The 25,950-nt window shown below is 38.2% G+C and overlaps 1 protein-coding gene across 2 annotated transcripts in view; it reads left to right on the top strand.

Moving 5' to 3' along the window:
• Positions 1–25,950, top strand: part of LOC117209603 (GTP-binding protein RAD-like) — a 76,543-nt gene that overhangs the window by 47,879 nt on the left and 2,714 nt on the right. For both annotated transcript variants that reach the window (XM_033451804.1, XM_033451805.1), the window contains 4 exons: positions 12,486–12,700; positions 18,888–19,051; positions 22,643–22,734; positions 24,357–24,549. In XM_033451804.1, coding sequence (XP_033307695.1) covers positions 12,486–12,700; positions 18,888–19,051; positions 22,643–22,734; positions 24,357–24,549 — 664 coding nt within the window. The remainder of the gene's footprint in view (positions 1–12,485; positions 12,701–18,887; positions 19,052–22,642; positions 22,735–24,356; positions 24,550–25,950) is intronic.

Genomic DNA, 25,950 nt, shown 5'->3' with positions numbered 1-25,950 from the left:
CTAAGACCTAGGAAAACGTATATACAGCAACCACGCACACTGTGCGTATTTCTGGCGCGCGTTTCCATTCAGTGACAGTACTTCGGCGGATTGGACTGGCAAAGCGAAAGGATTAAGCGACACATCTTTGTATCTGGTCTACTAATTGGAAGTGAGTGTATCGGATAAGGTGTGTTGCGTTTGCAGATCGAAACATGTAATAATGCGAAGTATTAATGTCTAATGAATAAGCTGACTGCCGCAAGACGTCGCAAATAGGACTCATTACGATGTCTTTTGTCGTAGAAGTAGTCTGTGGCCTGGCGTTGTCACACGGCAATTTCACAGAACGTTCTGCTTTGTCTCGCTACCTTGACGATCGTATCTTGTCTAAGGACGCAACATTTCTCCGTGATGGAATTCGCTGTTCGCCTAATAGCTGGTTTAAAGACGCAGAACACAGCGACAAATTCTTTGATCGAACAACTTGCGGTATTTTTTTTATTCTTTTTTCTTTAATAGACTTTCAGCTTCACTGAGTAAATTGGATTATTCATCCGTACAGCAGTTACCTACGATACGTACACTGACAAATAAAATAAAAATTCGCAAATTTACTGCAGCAGCTAGATTTTATTCAGCGATATACGTCCATTTTATTAAATTCAAATTTGTTTGTTTAAGACACGTTACGTAACGGGATCTAAGTTTGCTACGATGTTATTGATATTCATTTATTTTGTAAATGCACGATATTTAGAAAATTGGAACGATATTGGTTATAAGTACGATCGTGTAGAACGTTACAGACGGATGAAGAATAAATGTGTGAACGATAAATGAATTTCAAACGAATGGAATTATTCAAACGAATGAATGAAATTCAGTCGCGTTAAATTATACGCGGAATTACTTCGAAATTTCCAACTAAAAAGGAGGGCGCTTAATTGGATCTGATTAAATAGCTTGATAATTACATCTTGGAAATCTATTAAAAAACTTCCTATCGATTAAACGCATCCTTGTAATACTGCCGTTAATCGCATTCTCAATTTTATATTTTAATACCATACAATAATTAATTATATAAACCTTGAAACCGATAAATTGTTTTATAAATTTATCGATAAAATGTTCAAACTCTGCTAATGAACAGCTCACCGGAGTTTTATTGCGTTTAATAAACGAATGTCATCGTGATTAAGCTACGGAAATTTTCACAGCGGAAAATTTCATTACTTGGAAATAAGATTCATCGTCTCTGCTAGAAGATATTTTATAAAAATGAATAATTATATTCTCTGTACGTAGACCGTAATGATTCTTCAATGTTAATTAAATATTTATTTATCCACATATTTTAACTATCGGATACACGAGCACATGAATAAAAATAAGAAAGAACGAGCACTAAATACAATACAACGTGCGATCTCATCCGAGACAAATACCATAGTTGCTTTAAAGATGGTTAAGGGTCCGTAAAAGAAAAACGACCATCTCTGTAGCGTCACTCACAGCCGAACAAGGTCTATTTTAACAAAATCGAAGTTACCTAAGTTAGTCCTGCATGGAACGATAGGAAAAAGTTGACGAATTTTTACTACGATCGATTAACCGACTATATTAAAAACTATAACACCAAACGGACTAATTCGAAAGACCGAGCACACTTCAAAGTGCTAAGAATTTTGATATTAATCTTGCGAGCTCGAGTTAGGGCAGTAAACGGCGATAAAGTGCCATCAGAATTATTTATATCAGAATTAATCAACTATTGGCTTGGCAACTAAGAGATTGCGGATTTTTTCATTACCACCTAATGACAAAATCCGCAATCTCTTAGTTGCCAAGCCAATAGATGGTCCGTGTAACCCAATAACACGGAACTTCTCCATTCGCCAACGTCTCTCCCCTTTGCCAGTAATTTGGCCGATTAGCCGCGCGAGTAGGAGGAAATCCGGGTCCTGCAGGACAGGCAAACCGTCAGGAGAGGAGGATTACGCGAAAATCCATCAGCTAGGATTTTTCGAAACGTCGAGGAAGAGCGAGTCTATCCACGAATTGAGTCGACATTACTCGGTCTAACTAGTCACTCCACGTCCAATGGATTTCTCGTGCAGATCGCGTGAAGCTTCGCGTCTGCGAATCTCGTAAATCCGACGAGAAACTAGAACGAGAAAGCGTAGAACGATATAGCCGGGCCGTTGTCGAAATGAAAGCCGAGGTTGCCAGTTGGCGATGTTGTCCCAATGTCTGACACTTTTGTTCCTTCTTTGCTGATCGTGTTGAGTTTGACGCGTGTTAGCCGAGAAAGTTCGAGAGCCAACGGCTTAAAAGGATCTACACCTCGACCGATAAAGGAGCAAACTCGTCGACAAGCGAGCAAAGTCTGTGGATCTTTTTACGACAGATTCGCGTTAGGCAAATTGTTTTCGACAGTGGCGCGAGCTGATACGGCTGAATCTCTCCAAGATCTCTGCAATCGATGGATTGCATCGAATGTATAGTAGTGGAATATTTTTGAGAAGCTGAGTAGCATAAACGTGTGGTACCAAGCTAAGCTGAAGCGTATTAGAGAGACAATTTCGATAATATTTTACTCTTCTTTAACATTTTTGTTGTTTTTTTTTTTTTTTTATATTGCGATGTCAGAGAGATGTCTCTTTCTAAATGGCTGTTTCTTTATTACAAAGACTCTAATCGTATATTCTTAGAATTTTGATAGCGTTTAAGGAAATGAAGTATATTTTTGGTTAATATACAATTTATTATTAACCCTTCGCATTCTAAATTTTATTTCAATTTCGTTATCAGCAGCTGCCAATGATTTTAAGTGTTTTATTTGAAATTTACTTTAACCAAAAGATAAGACAATTTAAATAAATAAAGGAAGAAACAAATTCGCTTAAATACCAGTTTTATTCTCACTATCGTTGTATTTTGTAATTTTTAAGTGTATGATATATCTGGAAACAATTTCCAGAATGCAATTCTGCTTTTCTTTCGCACGTTTCGCGAAAAAAGGTGAGATAGAAAGAATGTCGAGTGGAACTCGACAAAGGAGCTTCTGAGGATAAAAATTCATGTCGAGTCATACTCGACATAGCAGTGCAAAGGTTTAATACAATTTTTATTATTCGACGAAACAGATTCCTTTCGAACTGAAGATGCTTAGAGAATGAAACCATTAGGGAGAAAGCTCGATGTCGACTAAATATCACGCGGAATATTCGAGTTCTACCCGTTACAAGAAATTAGGCTAAAACGCGAGACATCGGTTTACGACAATACACCTTAATTCTCGTAATGAGCACGTCAGTGTACGAGGATTCACTTTGACCCTAATCTCTCTTTCTAAGTTTCTTACATGGTACATCGTTTATTCGTTATTCGGTAACCTGATATTTAAAACGTTGATGTAATCGAGACCGAGAATTACGCTGACTAAATATCACTCGACGATACCTTAAATCTTTTCCTTACTTTTTATTGCGAATAAATTGCAAATAAATAAATGGAGTGGTACACCGAACGAAGAAGTCCGATGACTTTAACGCGATTAACTTTTATATAGTTACGATTAGTATAAGTCTTAACAATTCTACGATTCTATTTTAGGTGGAATATTACAATTTTCGAAAATTTCTATAAATGTTATTAATATAAATATAAAACTTGCATAAAGGATTGCAGCATTAAAATGAATAAATGAACGTATTCTCCCTGTAATCACTCGTCGTTTCATATTTAAAACCAGTGAGTTGTTTTTGACGAGTATACTCGTCACGAAGAAATGGCAATATTTTGTGCAACGAGGAGGTCTGTGGCTAATAAAATTAAAAAATAAAACAGTCGTTTCGTTACGATTTAGTTCTATGCTGTAACAGCTACGCATACTGTGCGTTTGACGAGTATACTCGTCACGAAGAAGTAGCAATATTTTGTGCAACGAGGAGGTCTGTGGCTAATAAAATTAAAAAATAAAACAGTCGTTTCGTTACGATTTAGTTCTATGCTATAAAAGCTACGCATGTTGTGCGTTTGACGAGTATACTCGTCACGAAGAAATGGCAATACTTTGTGCTACGACGAGGCTTACCGTTAATAAAATTAAAAAATAAAACAGTCGTTTCGTTACGATTTAATTTTATGCTATAAAAGCTACGCATATTGTGCGTTTGACGAGTATACTCGTCGTCGCTTACTTTTTCTCATACATTTTAGGTACAGGCTTTTCAAAGTTTTCAAACCGATCGCAACGGCTAACTGGTTAATAGAAATCTCTATGTTGAAAATGCAAATTGTAAAAATGAAAAACTATTGTAAAATAATTTTAGTGAAATCACAAAGAGTAACGAAAGTGTACGGTGCCCGATATAGAAACAAACGATCGATTATTAATTTTTAAATTAATATTTTCTAAGTTGATATTCTATTTCTCGACTCGAACTCAACTCAAAACTCGACAAATCAAATAGGTAAAATACTTCCATTATAAAATCCAACCAGCTATGAATGTTTAAATGACGTAGAATGTACGTTAGCGGTAACCGGTTATCGATTTTAGGATAATGTAGAACTACATCGACAGCTGCCAATATGTTAAGAAGCAGTTTGTAATTTATAAAGACCTTTAACCAATAAAATTGATATAAAATGGATTTAGTTGGTTAAGGTATTGGCAAGATTTATAAAAGCTTTTACGATATTTAAGAGCTGTCAAAATATATACGTAGAAAAGTTAAAAAAAAGAACTGGTATAAAAATATCCTTAATTTTAAATATACTCACGCGATTTGATTGTTCGTTTTACCACGTTGTTTCCCAACAACGTATTCCTAAGTCAAAGATACTAAACTGATATTCTCGGAAAATATAACGGCGAGATGCGGGAAAGTTTTGCGTCTGACAGGAACTGTAATTGACAAGGTCAAGTATAGTATAAGTATCGAATAGAAAATCTTAGTAGTAAGAAAGTAAGTAGTAAGGAAAAAGAAAATAGTAAATAAATTGCGAGACAAAGATTTTTTTTTTTTTTATTTAAAATTTCACATTCACAATTTGTCCAATTTGGACATTTGGTAGAATTTTTTATCTGTTTGATTATCATGTGGGTGGCTACCCCCAATGGGGTACCATCTTCGTGTTTGTTAAGATATATCCTTTGTGAGATCTGCTGGGTTTCCTTTTTAGTCTTCTTCCTATGGTTGTGTCGATCGTTTCCGCTGCCAGCCGGTTCGGGTGCGTTGCTATTCTTTCTCTGTATCTTCTTGCGAATCTGCTAATCTCTTCCTTGACCGTTGGTATTCCAAGGTCTTTCCGTATGTCCTCGTTTCTAACGTACCATGGGGCGTTTACAATTGATCTAAGAAGCAAGACAAAGACGTTGAATTTTCCACGAAACGATCAAACTTATTTTATACGAGCAAACGCTATCAGTAATTTTTGTTACAGTAACGAACGAACCAAGAGAATATTACGTACTTTAAATTCAGCAAGATAAAGTATCAAAATATGAAAATATATTGATCTTTGTTATTGCCATTACCGCTATCATTGTCGTTAGGCGCACTGTATCGAACGCGACGATATACGTCTACGAAACCGTATAGTAAAATGTATTTTGTCTCGTCGTTGAAACGTCGAGCGACGAGAAACGACGTATTTTAACAACATTTGTCATTTTCATTCGTCGAGGAAAAATAGAAATCGATGGCACGACCCTTCTACGCGATAGGCGAACGAGCCTCGTCCGATGGTACCCATTCTACTTATCTAAAATGAAAGAACTCAAGGAGATTCTTAATTGGGATGAGTTTGACTATAGCAGGTGCCAGAACGAAAGGAAAAAGTCGATGATTTAAAGAACGATGGAGTTCGACGAAGAAACGAGGCACCATGCGATTCGATTACGAATTTTTTTCTTCTTCTTTCTGCTTCTTCGATTTTCCATGGCTGAAGAAAATAAGAAAAAGAAGAAAAGTACTGAACTCGCGCTGCTGCAGACTCCAGCAAAATTCCAAGCCAATTGGACAAGTAAGTTGGACAAGTTAGTGTCAACACTTTGACTACCACGGGAGTATTTTTATTATTCAAAGCATACAATGGCGAAATAATAATAAATTGACGATGTGAGACAACGTTCTTCCCTAATGGACCGTTTATCTCATTGGTGGTCACGGGTTACCACCGTGGCGCCTTGGTAACAGTCGATAGCGACATATTGTAACGAGGCTTCGTTTATTTCAACAAACCATTCGCCTTCGTTATTTCTTTGTAAGCAAAACGTGCGGAATATATCGTTGAAACGTGTAGAAGATATTAGTAAACGGTATTTGCTCGTTCTATATATAATAGCAAGGTATGTTCACACTTGTAACTTCAATTATACGATTATAAAGCAGCATTTACGATTATTTTCTAAGCTGTGTTTATAATAATATTCGTGGATTACCCCTCAAAGATGTGCACGCAAACACAGTGCACCGTTAGATGCAAGATTTGTTCTAATTTTTTTTTATCGATGTTCTAATAAGAATGTTTAATCGTTCAATGGGGCACTTTTCATTTCAAAGTATATTCTATTTTTCGGTTATATTCCAAATTCCCTAACTGTCAATTTTCATTGAATTTTTACAATTGTAAGAAGTTGAAGCGCTCTGGTCATCAATGACCGTGGCGTCACAGGAGAAACCGTGGCTGGTCATTACGACCAACGTGACAGTCAAAGTGTTAAGAAGGAAAATGCGTTCAGAAACTTTTTACACACGGAATGAGTCGATTGATGTTAGAAGTTGAGGCGTAGCGTTGCGCGAGCATATTTTTACGGTCGTATTTTTCAAGAAAATGTTAAAGCAAATTTTGTTTCCCAAGCTTTGCGTTTAAAACACCGTTAATTCCCTAAAACTTATAGCGTAGGTTTAGAATAACAGTTTGCATCCGATACCATTGTACGGCACTCGAGGTGGAGTGGAGCCGAGTCGACGTGAAGCGATAAAAATTTCAAGAGAAAAACTTGACATTTCGCAGCGGAGTTTCGTTAACCCTGTGGCGATCGATGCGCACGCTGAAAAGGAGCGCGAGCGTAAATTCGTCGCACAATGCGCTATCATTTCAATGGGCTTTTATTTGAAACGCGGCACGGTTCTTTCGCCGAAGCGCGAATAAAGCGCACGTGCCGCAAAATTAACCTACGCGAAATGAGAAAACGGTTTTACGGCCGAAGCGTGGAAACGAAGTTATTAAATAACTCGATCCGCGCGCAGAAATAGAATTTTCCAATCAAATCAGACTCGCTCAGACCGATTTCAGGTATCGATCGTGTGATTCGTACGGAGCAGCTTCGCATTATGTGTGGAAAGAAATCTCGCGTTATGAAATAGGATGCTTTCGTGTCTCTTTGAAGGAAAACCATCGGTTCGCCAAACACTCCGCTATTTCGTACGGTGCAGAACGAAAGTTAGGCGAAAGAGAGTAAAGCGAAAGATAACACACAGTCGCCTTCATCGATTTCGTGTCATTTTTTATCACCTGCTCGTTAGTTTTTTGATCGATAATCGAGGCTCTACAACTTTGAAGGTAATTGAAGGATTCTCTTCGATCAGTGAGAAATCCGAAAGTTACTTTCTGCTGAGATTTCTTTCTTCGTGGTTGTTGAGAATTCTGAATCTTAATTGCCGAAATAGAAGTAAAGGAATATTAAGATTACACTTAGAATTCATATTAAAATAGTTTTAGATTTATTTGATAAACGGTTTCCAGGATCTTCGTCGATTTACATTTACACGCGTCTCAGCACTTTCTTTGTCTCACCATCTTCCATACCACACTGACAATGGAACAGTTGCATTCATCTGTTTTTCGAGATGCTGTGCACACACATACTTCCACACACTCATATTCACATACGTGTGTCGCTACCACGCGGTCAATCTAGTCTAGCAGACAAAATTTATACATATCTCGATAGTAGTAATAGAAGTCTTATGCGGTATAATATATCTTGAAAAGATGAAATAAAACCACTTGAATGTAATCGATTTATTTCTATTTGAGACATTATTTTTACTGGCCCGTCTTTTAATCGAAATAAATCACTCGATTATCGAGGATATGTGTTACGTTGCAGGTATTATTTTCATGAAATTTCCACCAGTTAAATATTCCAGAGCACTGAAAATACAGTTCTGTATTCGCGCAATATTCTGCATATTGGATAAAGCAAAGTCGTCCGTCAAAGCTTTGTCAGTCAAATTCCTCCGGTTCTTGCGAATATCCATTTTGCCACGTGTAGTCTCAGTGAAAAAGGGATATTTTTTTCTCGTGACGAACAAACCTGTCTATTTTTATTCCGAGTATTAAGCAATCTAGCTAACTATGCTCCACGTCTGTTTTATCATTTGCTCTATAAATGGAACGATTAAGTGCTCCAAGTTGTTTAATTTTCAGTATATTCGTTTCCAAAGTTGGCAATTAATTATTAGCTATGATTTAATTAAATAAATTACTTCCACTTATTGGAAATGTTATTATCTACTAAGCAATAATCGGAGTTGACAAAAGTTCAGAAAACGTATATCAAGCGAATAACTCGGATCGATAAAGTAATTTTGGACGAAGAATAGATACATTTCGTTGTATTAAAAAAAAAAACTGTTATGCAACTGGATTCTCATTTTTGGAAAATTCTATCATGCCTTTTGTTAAACACGCTGTTTCCTTCGTGATTTCCGATTGTCTGCTTAACTGAGGCAAATAATTTTAACGTTGCTCTAATGACAGATGTTCATTAAACAACTTGGGTTATTTATTAAAATATTCGAAACGCTGGTGTGTCAAACTTTTTGAAATTTCTTATTGGCGTTTAACGAGCAATGCGACGAGCAACGTGCAAATGAGAAAAAACGACTGCTATTAATAAAATTCTGATACACAAAAGATGTAACTATACGATATAAGTAAAGTTTACAAGCTTTGTCCTTCGTTTTTATTAAATTTCATGCATTTAAAAAACTGCAAAAAATTGAAGTTACGCGTTTTTAAACAAAGGTGCAAGTTTGAAGGATTTTCATCCCTATAATGTTATATCTGGACATATTAAAAATACGTGGAACCTCGATGTGAAAAAGTTTCGGATATTCTTTCGAAATCCCTTTCTGATGCAGAGGGATTAAAACGTGGAAAATATTACAATTGATACGGAGCAAACAACAAAAGTTAAACAATGATTTTAACGGAACTCAGAGGTAACGCGATGACGAGATAAAAAGGGAAAATATCGTCATTTAAAATATCATAGAATTATTTCCATTTGATTCCACGTTTCTCGATTTACCAAACATTTGTTCTGCACGTTTATCGAAATTTAAAGTAGATCTTGGTTTAATTTAATCGTTGTTGCTTCCAATTAACTATTAGAAATAAACAAAGTCGTTATTTGTCAAGAGATAATAAATTCGCCAAAGTGAGATTCACGAAAATGGTTTCGATAAAAAGATATATATTTGAACATTTGTAACAGAAAAATTTACATATCGAGATATTGCGTGAAAAGATGAACATTTCGAGTAAGAAAAAGATATTTTAATTATCCACCGTCATATTTATTTCAATATCGAGCTTATAACATCACATCGTCTTTCCTCGCAAACATCGCTTTGCACACGATAAAACTTTTATTGCGCCAACTTCCATCGCCTTTTATTCGAACATAAAATATTTCGGTATCCGAACATGCGACTTTATTAAAACGCTATTTTTCCTTATGTCGCGTCTCTCTTTAACTTCACCCGTTCCACTTCGTTGTAACGTCACGCAGAAATCTTCCTGAAACAAATAAATTTCACTAGCCACCACATAATCAATCGATTTTCTCTCGTTCAAACTAAAAATACAGCTACTTTTGCTTCGAAAAAATTACATAAATTTCACGTTTCCATTCGTATTCGAAGCATTTACCATTTTCATTACCAACAAATTTTAATTCCTGGAATATCATCGACATTTCTTAGAGATATAACACAATGCACTTTATCCTATAAAGCCTTCTCAGCTCGAATAACACGAACCGTACTATGTACATGCAGTATATCCTCTCATCGTGAGCAAGCTGACTTAAGTGAGAACATCTGAAAGCCCCACTCTCCATTCGCATGAAAAGCAGCAATCTTCTTTCGACCCTCCGAACCGTCGTGTTATTTCAGATCTGATTCTACTCTACTAGTTTCTTTCTCAACAAAGGACTCGTGGGTAATCTCGTTTGCCGGCTGTTCCGATCGAATTCAATCATGCTAATCGTGACAGGGGAAACACAGCTCAGGACACAGTCTCTATCCACGAATCTGTGAAACTGTTTGATGTAACAACTTCTGAGAAAACAATTCGCACGGAACGGAGTTAACGAGAACCTATTCTTGGTTGGCAAACGTTGTTTTAGCGGTACAATCAATGCTGAATCGTAGCTGCTACCTGTACGCGTATACCGTTTCAGTTGTTAACCGCAATTTGTCGCAGTCTCGCCGTTTCTCGGAAAACGGTCACCGGGTATTGTCGTTGATTATGCGAGTATTCGGTTTATGATCGAATCGAAGCCTACGAACGATCGCGTACGATATTTTGGGAAAAGGTATTTCTTATTCTTGTACCTTTTTGTTCGTATCCTTTCTTTGTAATTTTATTTAGTTGCCGGAAAAGTGTCTCTCTTTTACAGACACGTCTTTTGCAACGACGCATCTTTATACAAATATGAAAGCTAATCCGTCGAACGTTGTGATCTTTAAAACGGTCTTGATAAAACAAAATGATAAAATAATGTAAAATGTTGCGCATCCATTATTTCCTCATAAAACGAAAGAAACCTTACTAATATTTACGTTTCTTTATATAAGATTTACTTTTGTTGTATTTAGGAGACAAACTATGCAGCGTTTGTCACATACTTCGGAGAAATCGTAGAATTTTTATTTCAATTTATTACTTTCTACGAAATGTCTCGAACTGGTTGAAAACTCGTGGAATATTCGTTTAACTTCGATTTGCTTCGAACTCTTTATCCAAATTTGTAATATTATGGAATTTTATCGGTACATTTCGCTGATTCTTTGAGAGGAAATTTATATGATAGTACGAAGGAGGCTGACATAATCGTTACTTTTGCCATGTGAAATATTTTTACGAAATTTTACGAATATTCTGTAATGCGTTTGCATGGAAATTTATGAACAGTTCGAAACACAACTGGCTAGTGCAGTTGATACTACAAAGGGATAAAGCATTTTTATAAAATCTCGCAAAATTGTTCTGGTATTTTTTATATTATCTGTTTAAATAGAAAATCGTAGGTACGTCGACAAAGCAGCCTACAACCTACTACTTTTGTAACTTGGGGTATTTTTGAGAGATTTTATTAAATTTTACCTATCCCGTAATTCGTTTGATGAAAGATTTTTCATACCGTCGATGGAACCTGAAAATTCTAATTTCGTCAGACGAGATAGTTTCGAAAAATTCCATAGAATATTTACTGATACTGATACATTCTGCGATTCGTTCGAATAAAAAGTTTAATACGAACGAAGCAGCAAGTACTAGTCTTATCACGTAAAATAGCTTTCAAATGTTTCGTAGAATTTTATTAATTTCGGTATGTCCTGCAGTTCCTTCGAATATTTATAGATATCTAAATATAACTATATATTTGGTATTTCATCTTTATATAAACAAAAAGGAAGTGAAAAGGTTGACCGTGAAACTTGCAAAAAAAAAAACTCAGTAATCGTTTCGTTCGTATGCAGAAGCGTCCGTTTGCTGCATCAAAATGATAAACAGAGGAAAACATTTCCTGTTCTATTGACAAAAGTTCGAAGACGTGCTCCGACAACCGCCCACGCAAACAGGTCGAGAGAATCTCATTGCAACTATTCTCACGTTTCGATCGAATTCATTGTTTGACGAAACAAAACACGCGGATAGTGAACCATCCTCTGCCATTAATTCACTTTGCCTTTGCAATCGGTTCTTCGATATTAGTTTGGCTGGCAATTTTCAGCGCAGCGCGATGTGTACCTGTATCCGAATTGCCTCTAATGATCGTCCTCGACGTTCAAACTGCCAGTGTGTGACGTGTATTATAGCTAAGCTGTTCTATGTTCAATTCAGCGTAATTCGTATTTACAGTAACTGAAACAAATAGATTCGTTTAACTACGGTGAGGAAAAAAAAATACCTGGATAGGTAAATGGCGGTAAAGGCAATGAAATATTACTGTTTAGAGAAGTACCGTTCTGATTCTCTATTTTTAGTCGTTCAAATTAGACTTAAGACGTTTTCACTTGTTCGTTATTTCTTAGTATCGACCCTCGTCGATTATATCTTTCTTATAATCCGTCGTTTCCTCGTCCGTTCCAAATCAAATTGCGACGGATCGAAGAATGTATAGAGAGTTTGCCGAAGAGTCCTCGAAAGAGAAGCACATCAATTAAGAGGATTGTTTCGTTTGGTTGCAGCCGATGCTCGCTGAAACGAAACGCGGTGGCGCCAGCGGGGCCGATGAGGGAGAAGAAGATGGAGTGGAATATTACAGGCTCAGGTCGTTTTCCATAACAGCGAATGGGGTCTATAACCTCGGCGATTCGCTGAAGAGCCGACGTAGCAAGAGTATCAACAGCGTCACATCCTCTGGCACTAGCTGCAGCAGCACCAGGGAGGCCAGGTTATTGAGGTGAGAATAAATCAGTGTATAAAGCACATGTCGCGCATATCCATTATACATGGAACGTTGTTCGACTATAACAGCGACTATAACAAACGGTTAAAACTCGTGACAAAGGCTAGACACACATTAGGTATAGAATGTCGAGACTTTTGTTGAAACAAAGGAAACCTATACGTAACACTTACCACTATGTAAAGCTGTTGGAACATTGCACAGGGCTAAGGACAATGTTCCTCTCTCTTTTGTACGTCGTCACGCGATGCTATATTTAGTGGGAAAACGTTACGTGTATATTCTTCGAACACTTACTATGGGAAAATGTTGTGCCTATATTGCTTGAACACCTGTCGTGGAAAAGCGCTAGGTGTATATTCTTTGAACACATATTATGGAAAAATGTTACGTGTACATTTACTATGGGAAAACGTTACGTGTATATTCTTTGAATACATATCATGGAAAAATGTTACGCATGTATTCTTCGAACATTTACTATGGGAAAATGTTATGCGTATATTCCTTGAACACCTGTCGTGGAAAAGCGTCATGTGTATATTCTTTGAACACATATCATGGAAAAATGTTACGCGTGTATTCTTCGAACATTTACTATGGGAAAATGTTATGTATATATTCCTTGAACACCTGTCGTAGAAAAGCGTCATGTGTATATTCTTTGAACACATATCATGGAAAAATGTTACGTGTGTATTCTTCGAACATTTACTATGGGAAAACGTTACGTGTATATTTTTCGAACATTTACTATGGGAAAATGTTATGTATATATTCCTTGAACATCTGTCGTGGAAAAGCGTCATGTGTATATCCTTTGAACACGTATCATGGAAAAATGTCACGTGTGTATTCTTCGAACATTTACTATGGGAAAATATTATGTGTGTATTCTTTGAACACTTGTCATGGAAAAGCGTCATGTGTATATCCTTTGAACACGTATCATGGAAAAATGTTACGTGTGTATTCTTTGAACATTTACTATGGGAAAATGTTATGTATATATATTCCTTGAACACCTGTCGTAGAAAAGCGTCATGTGTATATTCTTTGAACACACATCATGAAAAAATGTTGTGCGAATATTCTTTGAACGCTGATCAGGGAAAAACTTTATGTGTATTCTATTACGCCTAATTGCGTATTACGTAAAAATATATTTTAATTTCATTGGTTGGCTGTCACGATTATATTGGCAAAACTTAAAACCAATCTGAAAAAATACACACATACGAAATACAAGATATAGAAGATATCTATATAGAATTTCACATTAGTTTCAAGTTTTATCGATATAATCGCGACAGCCGACTAATGAAATTTCAAAATATTTTTGTAGAATACGCAATTATACGCAGAGTATAAATATACACGTAACATTTTTCATTAATACACGGGATATCTATCAGCATATGCCGACAAATACACGAGCTTATTTTTATAATTGTATCAAGTCTGTCAAAAGTACTTAGTCTTCCCCTGCTCTTGTCCCGTTTCAATATTATTCCTCCGCCAATCTGTCAGATTTACACGCTAGACATTTACACGTGGCATAGCACAGACCATGTTATACGTCAGATGAATTTGACTTGTAGATGAATCTTGAACTACGATTTGTACTGTACGTGGATCATCCGTCACGCATGTGTATGTATGCAGCCGCGTTTACGCTAAAAACTACCATCCCCTTGAAACTATTATATCTACTTATCGATATTACGACACGAAGTACCATTTGTCACGAATAGCAGCAACAGCAAGTAGGTCGATCTACGTGAAAACCTGCTAATACGATAACATACATCATGTCCAAAATAGCATAATATCCTGCCCTAATGTGCATACTATCTCAAGTTAAACGACACGCTATATCGTGTACTGCTTCCTCGGATTTATCTTTCCTCGAAGATGCCCTTGAATAATAGCGACCAGCGTAGGTAAAGGCATAAAAGACGCAATAAAAAATCAGGGCAGATTTCCTCTTACAGAACGTCCACGGAAATGCTGTTCTCTGTATCGTACGCGGTTCTTTGTTCAAGAAAGCTAACTCATAAATTCCAAGTCCTTGTCCCCTCCTACTATTACACACATATCGGGCTTACGATACGTCGATTGCCATTGGGGAACCATCGTTGTTATAAAACTTTCGCAAGAAAGTCGATTGATAAGTCCTGGGTATGCGCCATTTCTTAAGAAAATACGTAATCCTTAAAGCGCAGCTGACTTTCCTCTCGCTTCGATATTTTCTCTCGACCGCACAATATTTTCGATAGTTGTACGGAATACAGTACGCCTGACCGATTTCAACCAGCTTCGAATATATCGCCTAGATCGATCTTCTGAGAACAAACATTTTCCTGTACGCGTGACCACCGCGCAATCTTCCTTTCCTAGATATTCGCAAAAACCTTTAATTAAATTCAGTTTTCATTTACAATCCATTCTGGCATACACGTGGGTAACCGGATTTTTATTACCCGAATCCAACTAGCCAGAAACCAACTAAAGTCACTCAAATTTTAACCCGTCCGCGTTGACCACCTTCGACGCTAACGCGACCCAATTTTTATTTCACGCGATCTTTTAAGCGTATCGTAAATTCCATTAGTACCAATTATTGTTATTTACACATGTATCATCGTGTATTGTTGTCAAACGTGTTTCTATCCGTAGCTGACAACGTAAACCCGTGCGTGGTTATCGTCAGATTACGTGCGACGAACGTGTATACGTATCTGATGACTCTGACTATTAGTACACGCTACGTACGCGACGAACAAACAGATAAGACACGGCGCAAACATCTCGCACATGGGTAGATTCATTGTAAATTATTTCACGTTGCTACTCACTGCTCTAGCCCAACCCATAACCCACTCATCCTCTTTCTTCTCCTTTTTTTCCTCGTTTGAACAACGTTAAGAACGGCTATCTCTTTCATCGACAAGTTACATCGACAGGTTGAGCTACATAAAAATACAAATATAAAATGTAAGATAAATTGTATCGCAGTTTTGCGATTCGACAGTCAGCGAATACAAGTTGTTCGGAAGATAAATGTTAATAAGATATTTCAAGACCGTCGAAACGGGCACCACTTGCCTGTCTAATTAGCACATTTTCTCCAAAACTTCGGTAATATCGTTACAAGCACCGAGGTAATTTCTCCTTTAATTCTACCATTTGCATACAATGAGGGCAAATCGCGCGCGTCCGAAAGTGCTACGAACAGCTTTTCATTTCGCCAGGGTCGATTCGTAAGAATGGACTAACTGAACTTTCCAGCGCCAGCGTTGCAGTCGCGAGATATTTCGGCCTCGATCCTCCACGTCTGCCACTCGTCTTCCTCTCGTCGAGCAATTAACAACCGCGTAATTACCGTCGAGCAATTACAGCCGACGCGCGGTGTCAGTGGGACGAGCGAAAGCCGAAAGATTGTCCGCGGTTACGGCTCTACTTGAACGAATTAAAGGCCCTTCCTCGCGCTCCTCTGCCTCTCGCGCTCCTCTGTCTCTCGCGTTCGTCTCGTGTAATTCCGGCGCGCTGGTGTCTGCCTGTTCGTCGAGTCCCAAAAGGTTATCCCGTGCCGCGAGACGGTCGCACGGCCGATGAAACAAGACGCAATCTCGGCGAGTGCTCTTCCGCGAGAAAAAATGCCGAGAATTATGAGCAACGCCGGTCGACCACCGCTCGAACGCAACGAGGTGTAAACGGGTGTACGCGTTGCCGATGGGACAGGATGCAACGTGAGGCGATCCCTGATGAGAAACTAAGAATAAAGTACATGGAACGGAATATTTTCGTCTTCGGCTTTCGCGAAAATTGACTTTGGATAATTCGTTCGATATGTTGGCTTGGCAACTAAGTGATTGCGGGTTTTGTCAGTACCAGCTAATGAGAAAATCCGCAATCACTTAGTTGCCAATCCGATATTCGACGCAGCTGCCGAGCAGGCGCGACTAAACGATTAGAGGAAGGTTGTGGTACGTGCGAGAAGCGTGGAATACGATTCTTTCGTTTAACGCTTGGTTTTCAAGAAAACACGAGCGCGCAAAATTTCCAAATTCATTCTTTTCTCGGAAACAGGGCGTCTTAGGGACAACAAATTTTGTTTTCCACGCGTAGAACAATATACTAGCAATATACTGGTAACTTATTTTCGTCCAGTTAGTCGGCAATTAGCCGCGTCCGAATACCTTTTTTATGCCTCGGACGAAAGAATTTTACTCGACGTTTTCTTCTTGTTTGTTCGCAAAGGATCGGCCCATAGCCGCGTGCACGTTGAACCGCGCCCTGTATATTTTCAGGCAGTTTTCAACTTTCATATTTCGCTGATACTTCAGAAACAAACAAGTTGTTACAAAAAAAAAGTGCAAACAAATTTAGTTTCGCGTTTCCCCTTCCGTGGTACGTAGCCTGCAATTTCTCTGTAAAATATGTTCTTCCTGGAACGTGATATTCGAAAAATTATTCGAACCACTCGCGTTCCGCTTACGTACGCGACACGAGTAAACTGCTTCTAATACGATTAGAAGATAGCGAATCGGCAGAACAGTGGGAAATGGCGGCGTCGTTGCAGCGGGTATTAGCTTCTAAAAAGAAATAGAAGAATGTGCAGGAAATGAGGATGGGAGAGGTATGGGGCGAGTGACAGAAAATCGAAGGAAGACACGCCGGGAATTGTGCAAGCTGACAGGAAAACCTCGTATTTGTCAGAAATAGGGCTGGCTTTTTCCCTTTGCCGCGCGAGGCGCGCTTCCTGTTGGCAATGCGTTCTCTCGAAACCGGAAAATTACGGCGAATCTGCCGTTGATGTTGGGTCGAATAAAAAAGAACGCAGACTCGACCAAATTTCGACAAATTTCCATTCAAACGCAAATGTTTCGAACGTTTAAACGATTTTGCCTCTAAAACCCGTATATCTCGTGCCTGTAAATATACGCTGCGTCGCTTTAATTATTTCAAATCTCTTCTTTTTCTTTTTTTTTTTTTTTTGTTCCTGCGGCGTGCATCTCCGCTTGGCAAATAATTATTTTCGGGATATTCACGAAAGCGTGTGTCTAATATCGTTAATGGGTTAAAAATATTCTCGAGTTTTCAGAAATAACGAAAAACGATCGATTTACGGAATGTCGAAACCTTATCGAACGAAGATAACTCGCGAGACTGTTTCGAACGCGATTTTGTTCACCAATTTCACAAAGATCCGAAGAAAGATGTAATTTGTAACGTACATATGAAAAATCAGGAGAGAAGAGAAGAAGTGCGATGCGTTGTTGGTGTATCGCGGAGACTTAAACTGACGTCATGTTATATTCACGAAGGTCGTTTCGGTTTCATAAAAATGAAAGATAAAACGGTAGAATGATAATACCTGCGGAAATAGAACAGACTGCGATAAAGCGACCTGAGGCTACTAGCTTTTGCTTTTATACCTCGTTACCACTGCACATGTGTACGTTTATATTCGTTTACTTATGTAATTAAGCGCGTAATTCTTCGGCGAGTTCTTTCTTCTTTCCTTTAACAGCTTGGAAAATCTATTAAAATCGTCGGACGTGAGATTCTTCGTAAAAGATCGTAGCGAGTGAAAGGCGATTTGTTCGAAGCGCACCGTCTGATTAAGCGTATTCTCGTTCCACTGAATTCTTTGCTCGACGTTCCTCTTCAGAATCACGTGTACCGCGATTGAATTGGTCGATTTAACGCAAAAAGATCGCGTCGTCGACGTGGGCTGACAACGCGTCGAATCTTCGGATTATTTTTCCATAGAACACAAGGTACACCGTGTATCATATGCTGTACGAATACTGGAAAATTCGAAAATAGAACGCAAGCGAAATCGATCGCACGAAACTATCTCGACAGTGACGGTAGAACACTGTATCGTACAGTCTCTGCTTGTTTCCAAAATTTTCGCAACAAATCTTAAAATCCTTGAAGACTCGCACCAAACAAATAATAATCTGCCAACGTAACCAAAATCCGTGCTTCCTGTTCGGTGAACTTCCTTCTATTCCCCGGACGAGCATGCGACGACGCTGAACGTAAAAAGACCGACGACGAGGCAGACGAGTAAGACGATGAACTCTGTTTTTCCGATGTCGTCGATCGATACGAGTTTCACAGTCAGCCACATATTCACCGCACGCTTTCTATCTGTGTGATGTTTCAGCTCGGCGTCACAGCTTTCAGGCATGGAAGCAGAGGAAGACACGAGCAACGAACGAGTGGCCACTTATAAAGTCGGCATGCTGGGTGCATCCGGGGTTGGGAAAACCGCCCTCACCGCCCAGTTCACCACCAGCGACTATATTTGCGCCTATGACACTTCCCTGGGTGAGTATACGTCGCGTGTTCCCTTGTTTTCCATAGTTGCGGAAATATCGACGTTTTTATTTGTAAAATAGACTGGGGGAAAATTTCATTTACCGCAGAAGAGGGTGTCAAAAAATGGCCACTTCTTGCACCTACGCGGTGATGCGATGGGAAAGTTGAAACGGATGAGCGCGAAGATAAAAAAGAAATGGCAGTGGTGAAACTTTATCTTCGTCTTCTTCAGGTACCCATCCATCTACGAAATGACTCTGGAAATTCAGCCGGCAAATCGGTGGAAGTTTAGCATCGAGGAAATCCCACGATGAACAGCGATCAACCGCAAGTTCATCGACTTTCCGCCGACTTTGGCTTGCAACGCGCGAATAAAATATTTTTAATTAACTGCGGAGCCGCTGCAATGGAATTTTATTTCGGTGGAAGTCGGTCGTCGATAGGTCGTATCTCGATCCGATATTTTTCGTAGTCGATGAAATCGGACGCTGATGCGATTTGCCATTCAAAGTGCCCATTCCGAACACGTCGAAGCTGTCGGCCGCAATGCAGCAAAGTCCTATCTATCTGTTTACGTATTCGAGCTAATAACATCTCTGGTTATTCCGATGTCCGTCGAGCTCCGTAGTTACTTCAAACGAAAGTGTTTTACGCTAATTCTATTTCTGCACCGAGTGCAATTCGTTCGTGACACTCGACGCATACGTATACGGATACAGGTTGAGCGAGCGTACTGTTGGCTATTGTTCTCGGCCACCAGAAACCCGATGATACTTGGGATTTGCTCGATTTTAAACTCCGATTGATTTATCAACAGAATCTCCGAAGGATTATTACGTCGATATAGACGAATACTTATTTTGTTGTTGGATGAAAATTTGAGGAAAATTAGGATTAAATGTAAGGTATCTCTCGTTTTTCTTTTTCAAGTTCAAGTATCTTTCCCATCGTATTTGGGGTAAATAATAATGACATTTTTTCTTTCTCTTCTTAAGTGGCCTGCAAGAACGTTCGCTAGCAGATCCAGAAAATAACCATTTTGAGAAGATCCTCTTTTGGAGGTGCAAAAATACACGGAACGTATTTAGCGTGTAAAAATATACAAAATATTATCTAGAGTATGGTATTGTAACGTTTAATAAGTGAAACAAATTCCTGCTTGGGTTTCATATATTTTTTTTTTTTTGGTTATTTAATTTTTAGTTTAGTTGATAGAAATATGAATATAAATGAACATTCGCTGTCTATAGTGGGATTAATATTTACAACGTGAAGATTATTTGAAAGAAATTACATCCTGGTTTCCTGTGAAATGAATCGAGTATTTTCCTCTGGATTGTGTCTCAAAAATATCGAGGACCCCCTTTTTTAGGACAACCAAATACCGGAAGATTGTATAGCGTGTGCGAATAGCTGTTTCAAACGAGAATAAAAGGAACGTAAATAAAAACAGTTTTTAGTTCGACTGTGCTTCCAATGGATATACATTCCGGAAAAACCTCGGCAAAAGTTCCATGTAAATTAGATGCGGTTAGAAACGTTAGAAACTTCATGTAAAATCTGAGTCGACGTTTTCCAACGACGTGTATCGCTAAAGGTAAAATCATAAAATCGTAAGGAAAGGAAAGACGCGTGTTAAGGCAAAAGATTTGCGGACGAGCGTGACTCTGCGACGCTTTGATTACAAAAATGTTTGTGTTCCATTTAAAGCGATATCGAAATTGGAAACAAAGGAACGGAAAAGGAGAAAATATCGGAAAGACCTGGAATTTGCAAAATGTTTTGCGCCCTTTGTCAACAGCGACCAAATCGCTTTGTTAGGTATAACCCACTTTTCATTGCGTCGCAGCATTTGCTGACCCGGTTTGCAAAAACGTGAATGAATTCGTTATCAAGCAGGAAACGCTACTTTCACGGAACAAATGCAAAAATACTGATAATAAACGAAGGAATAATTACGCAGCTATTTGATGTCTGATATTTAGTATTTTATGTTAGTTTAATCGAAGATCGAACGGTAATTTGAAAAGAACGAAGCTCAACAATTAACGTCCTATTCGTTCTATTAAAATGCAAATGTACAAGGTCTTGTAAATGGCAAGTTTCTTCTGTTTCAGCCTCTCGTTCCCCTATTTTCTTCTCTTTTCGCATACGTGTTCTCTACGTATTATTTGCTTCCTGTTTGTATTCTAATGGGAATTTCTTTTCCGTGAAACGAATAAATAAATAAATAAATAAACGTAATCTTAATGCGATATTTTAAGCTTATTATGATTTTACTTATGACGTTTAACGTTAGACGGTGCATTTCTTGCTGCAAAATTTCAATTTCTAAACATTCTGGAATCAAATATTATTTAGATAATTTTTCGCTCTGTTGTTTGCCCTGTTTTCAGAATAAAAAATATTGTCGCGTTTTTCACCATAAGATGAACCGTCTGATTAATTCTAAAATGAAAGAAGAAGAGAAAAAAAAGGAGGAAGGTCATAATTTTCCGTGTATTTATTTTCGCTTTATGGAACAGAGAAGAATTAGCTATTTGTTTTGAAACGATTTTTTTGAAATTGCGTATTTGAGACTATTTCGTCTGTTGAAAAATAATAAAATCTTTTCCTTTTTTTCTCTCTCTCTTTTCTTTGTTTACATGCAATGAAAGAAATATAGGAATATCATATTAATCGAATGTCATATTTTAATAAGGGATTTCGCTAAATTCGCGCTTTGAAGGTTTAAAGTGTCAAATGTTACGCTTAATCGAGTTTCGCAGAAAAGAATCGCGCGAGCAACTGCACAGTTTGTTACGCGATTTTAATTAACTTCGAATCCGGAAGCGTTACTTTTGTAAACGCGTCGGCTGCCCTTGAACCGTTCACCTGTTCGCGTAATTAACATGTTCAATACCGTGGAATATTTAGAGTTGCCGTTGAAAAAATGAACGAACGGCTTGACAGAAATATTTTTAATTAAAGCCAGCTCGGCGTCTGGTTATTATTGAACAAAGCGATGCAAAACCTACGGACAAAGGAAATTCCAAAATTGTAGAATCAATAACTGTGCAGATGAAAACATTTTCCGTTTTCGGTTCTTCCTGCTGTCCGTTGTTATATACGCAACGACCAGTTGTTAAATTACAAATTTTATTTCCGTAAAAATTATATTGCAAGATGAAGATCGCAGATTCCGATAATCGTGGACAGTTCATTTTCATCGATTTAATCGGTTAGCTGTTTTTGACGAGTATAGTCGTCACGAAGAAACGACAATACTTTGACTTATGGCAAGACCTAGTAAAATATCGAAACGATCATTTCGTTACAACTTAATTCTATGTTATAACAGCCACGCGTACTCTGTGCTCGACGAGTATACTCGTCGTCGCTTACAACCTTTCAATTCGACGTTTTCAAACAGGTCGCAACTGGTTAACGTATTACGCGTATTTTTATATTTAGTTAATCATTAAATATTTCCAGATACGTTTCTACGTTGATATATTTAACCAAATATAATACCAAAAATATTATGCAAATTATGCGATACGCGTAGGTGAAACGATATGGCAATGAGTAATTTTCAACTGTCGGTTTGATTTGTTTCAGACGAGGAATACGGACAGAAAAGTGTTTCCGTGATGCTCAATGGCCAAGAAACAGAATTAGAAATCATAGATCACCCCACGGCGGAGATGTCGGTAAGCTTAATTACGTAATTACGATAGAACCCCTTTTATCCAACACGGTCCACTAATTCTACCCATTTCTTCGCTGTTTATTCATTCGTATAATCGGAATTAATTTTCATATAACATTTCAGGAAGTGAACCAAGTGGTCTCCTTCCCTCGTAAGGCAAAAACATTTATTCGTGCAAGCGTGTAAGGCACCTGAACTCGGATAACAGAAATTAACACTAGAACTACCGGTAATTAACAGGAAGCTACTTGTACCAAAACAAGTCAAAATGACTGATCTTTAAAAAATACGTAATAATAGAATATTTGTATATTTATTTATTCATTACTTTCTTACAGAAAGAATTCCATGTCATCTAGTACATTGTTGGTATTATTAATCCATCTGCAACCATGATCGACCTAAAGGAGGGTTGACACGTTCATAAAATTGTAGAACCAGTCATTTTTGAGTGCTGTGGTACTTCTACTGTTAGCATCTAGCGATTTAGCGATCGATCCGGAATTTTCCTGATAACCGATCGCAGAACCCTTTTACACTTTGACGAGTACCAGTCATTTTCACTGGTATTGGTATAAGTAGCCTCGACACGCAATTATTTTCAGTTTGATCACGTAAAAGAGAAAATAAAATTCATTATATTATTCTTTTAGTCATCGTTGCGAAAGTCATTACATGATTGCGGAGGAAAAATATAACACGAAGTAGGAATTTTAAAATCAAATTGTAAAATCAGTCAATTTGACTGGTGTGGTAGTTCTAGTGTTAAGAAACAACAAAGTTCGATAAATCCGACGATCCGATAACGTCGGATCTCTCTGTTAAATCTCTCTCTGCTAAATCTGATAATTTCCTCGCTTCAACATATCTACATATATATAATTTCTACCCATTTTTATTTATTTAATTATACATATACAAATACTCTGTACGCTCCTTTTTCGTTGCGTCTCTATTCTCTTCCATTTCTTCTTGTTTTTGTCTTTTTCGACCGCATTCATCACGCAGCGTCCCTACGCTCGGGTTTCTGCGGCTAAAGGTTTACCTTGCTTATTAAAATTGGCGGACTTATTTCTACTCGACATGGTATTACCTTTATCTCGATGGAAACACGCGGGATTATATCGTATACCTAATTTGCTACGAGTTGTAAAAGAAACAAGAAAAGAAACACGAGGTGAAGGGTGTAGTAGTAGAATCTTGATAAAATTGAACTTTCTTCTCTCTTGAAAGAAAATTTCGTTTAATCTTTTATACGTCCCTGGATTTCCCTTTTATCTCGCCGCTGCCGACTATACGCGCGTTTCGCATGAAACAGTACTTAATTTTATAAATACTTCGGCATTATTTATGCTTGTATCTTACTATATCGCGGTACGTGTTGTCTATTTACGTCGTCACGTATCTTTAGATATCCTTTACGTCGAGTCTTCGTAATTTTAAACATACACAAAGGGAAAATACGAAAGCGTAAAGTTACCGTCTCTTCTTCACTTGAATAACATCTGATATTTATCCATTTGCAAGTGATAATCCGCTTGTCTCTCCTTATGGGAGTAGCAGCCAGTAAGACGCAAGAATATCCTAACGACTAACGAAACTTCCTTCTTTTGTTTGTTCCAGGTGGAAACGTTCTGCTCGACGTACAATCCGGACGTTTTCGTGGTGGTTTACTCAGTGGTGGACAGGCGTAGCTTGAAAATGGCCGAAGATACGCTGATGTATCTATGGAAGAGCGATTATATGGCTAGTCGTGGCGTGATTCTCGTCGGCAACAAAGTCGATCTCGAGAGGAAACGGGAGGTTCCATCCGTTGGTGCGTACGAGCAATAAGAAACGAACTTTGTAACCAACTATGGGGGTGGACTTGGTTATTTACTCGTTGGACGTGCAATACTGGCTTACACTGTCTGTTTGACTTTCTTTGCTATACTCTCCAAGCTTTCCTTGGCGTTTATTTGCCATATTTTTCCGCGATCATACTTACACAAAATTTGCAACTTTCTCTTTTTCTTTATTTTGGTTATCTGCCTTTGGAACGTACCCTGCTTGCAAGTTCGGTAAATTCTTCTGGTTATAAATTATCACGTCGGTGACTTTCCCCAGGTTGTCGTCTTACAGCATCTCGTGACATTCCTACGGCAGGATGTTCCTTCCTCCTTCAGCCCTCGTTTAATCCGCCCTTTGTACGTCCACGGGGTTGGTTTCTCAGGACATTGCGCAATCCCTTTCTTACGTCTCGTTGCGTCTCTTAATTTTCTCTTGGACAGTTGGTATTTCTACATCTTTCCGTTCGATCTTCGTTGCTGATGTCACCACGAGCCATTGACAACTCTTCCTCCGAGTGCCGTTTATTGCGGCGATTCGAATCTAGCGACGTGGTGCTGGCTCTTTGCCGCTGTTTCCCCATAGAACTATCCCATAAGTTCATATGAGTTTGATCATTGTCTTGTGCATTGCCAATTTGTTTTCTATGTCTTCCACGTCTGTCTTTTTTTTCATCTACGTGTCTTCAATTATCTTTTACACCTGATCTGTCCACGTGAGTTTCGAGATCAGGTGCAGTTCTAGGTAGTTAACTTTGGTTTAGTGGAGACGATCATGTGATTTTGCTGGATATTCGATTGGCAATTTGGAGCTCGATTAAGCGCGTGTAACATTATAGTTGGATTATAGTCGGCCACGTGAGTTTCGATTAGATCTCTTGCTTCGTTTGATTATTTATAATAAAAATATAAACAACGAAACTATTCGGTTGTAGCAAAAGTTTCTTTCGTTTCATAAGGAAATAATACCAGTTTATGGAATTATGTACGATCCATTTTCTTCTGAAAGAAACTTTCCAGGCAACTTAATATATATTAAATTCTACATTCTACACGCCTAGAGTACAGCGAACGCAAAATAAAACCGCGTTTTGCATTTTAATTAACAATCGCCACACGTAATCGCAACAAGTACGTGTTTCGGGATTTCTTGTTTCGAGTTTGAGTACCAAAATTTTCCGCAGACCGTTGCAACGAGTTTCCTCGGACCACTAAAACGTTTTACACATTTGTTGAAACGAAAGCGCAATCGAGACGTAAAGATACGAAGATCGTAGGAAAGTTAAGTACTACATAAAAGAAGAAGTAACTTTTCTCTCGGTACAAAGATATAGCCCGGTGCAATCGCTAGAATTGCTCTCCGGGACCAGTTCGCTGAATTTCCTTCTAAC

This window comes from Bombus bifarius, unplaced genomic scaffold (assembly GCF_011952205.1).
Source record: "Bombus bifarius isolate JDL3187 unplaced genomic scaffold, Bbif_JDL3187 scf7180000008178, whole genome shotgun sequence".
Classification (NCBI taxonomy): Eukaryota; Metazoa; Arthropoda; class Insecta; order Hymenoptera; family Apidae; genus Bombus; species Bombus bifarius.
Note: the sequence above shows the minus strand (reverse complement) of the source record. Positions and strands in the feature narration are given on the sequence as shown.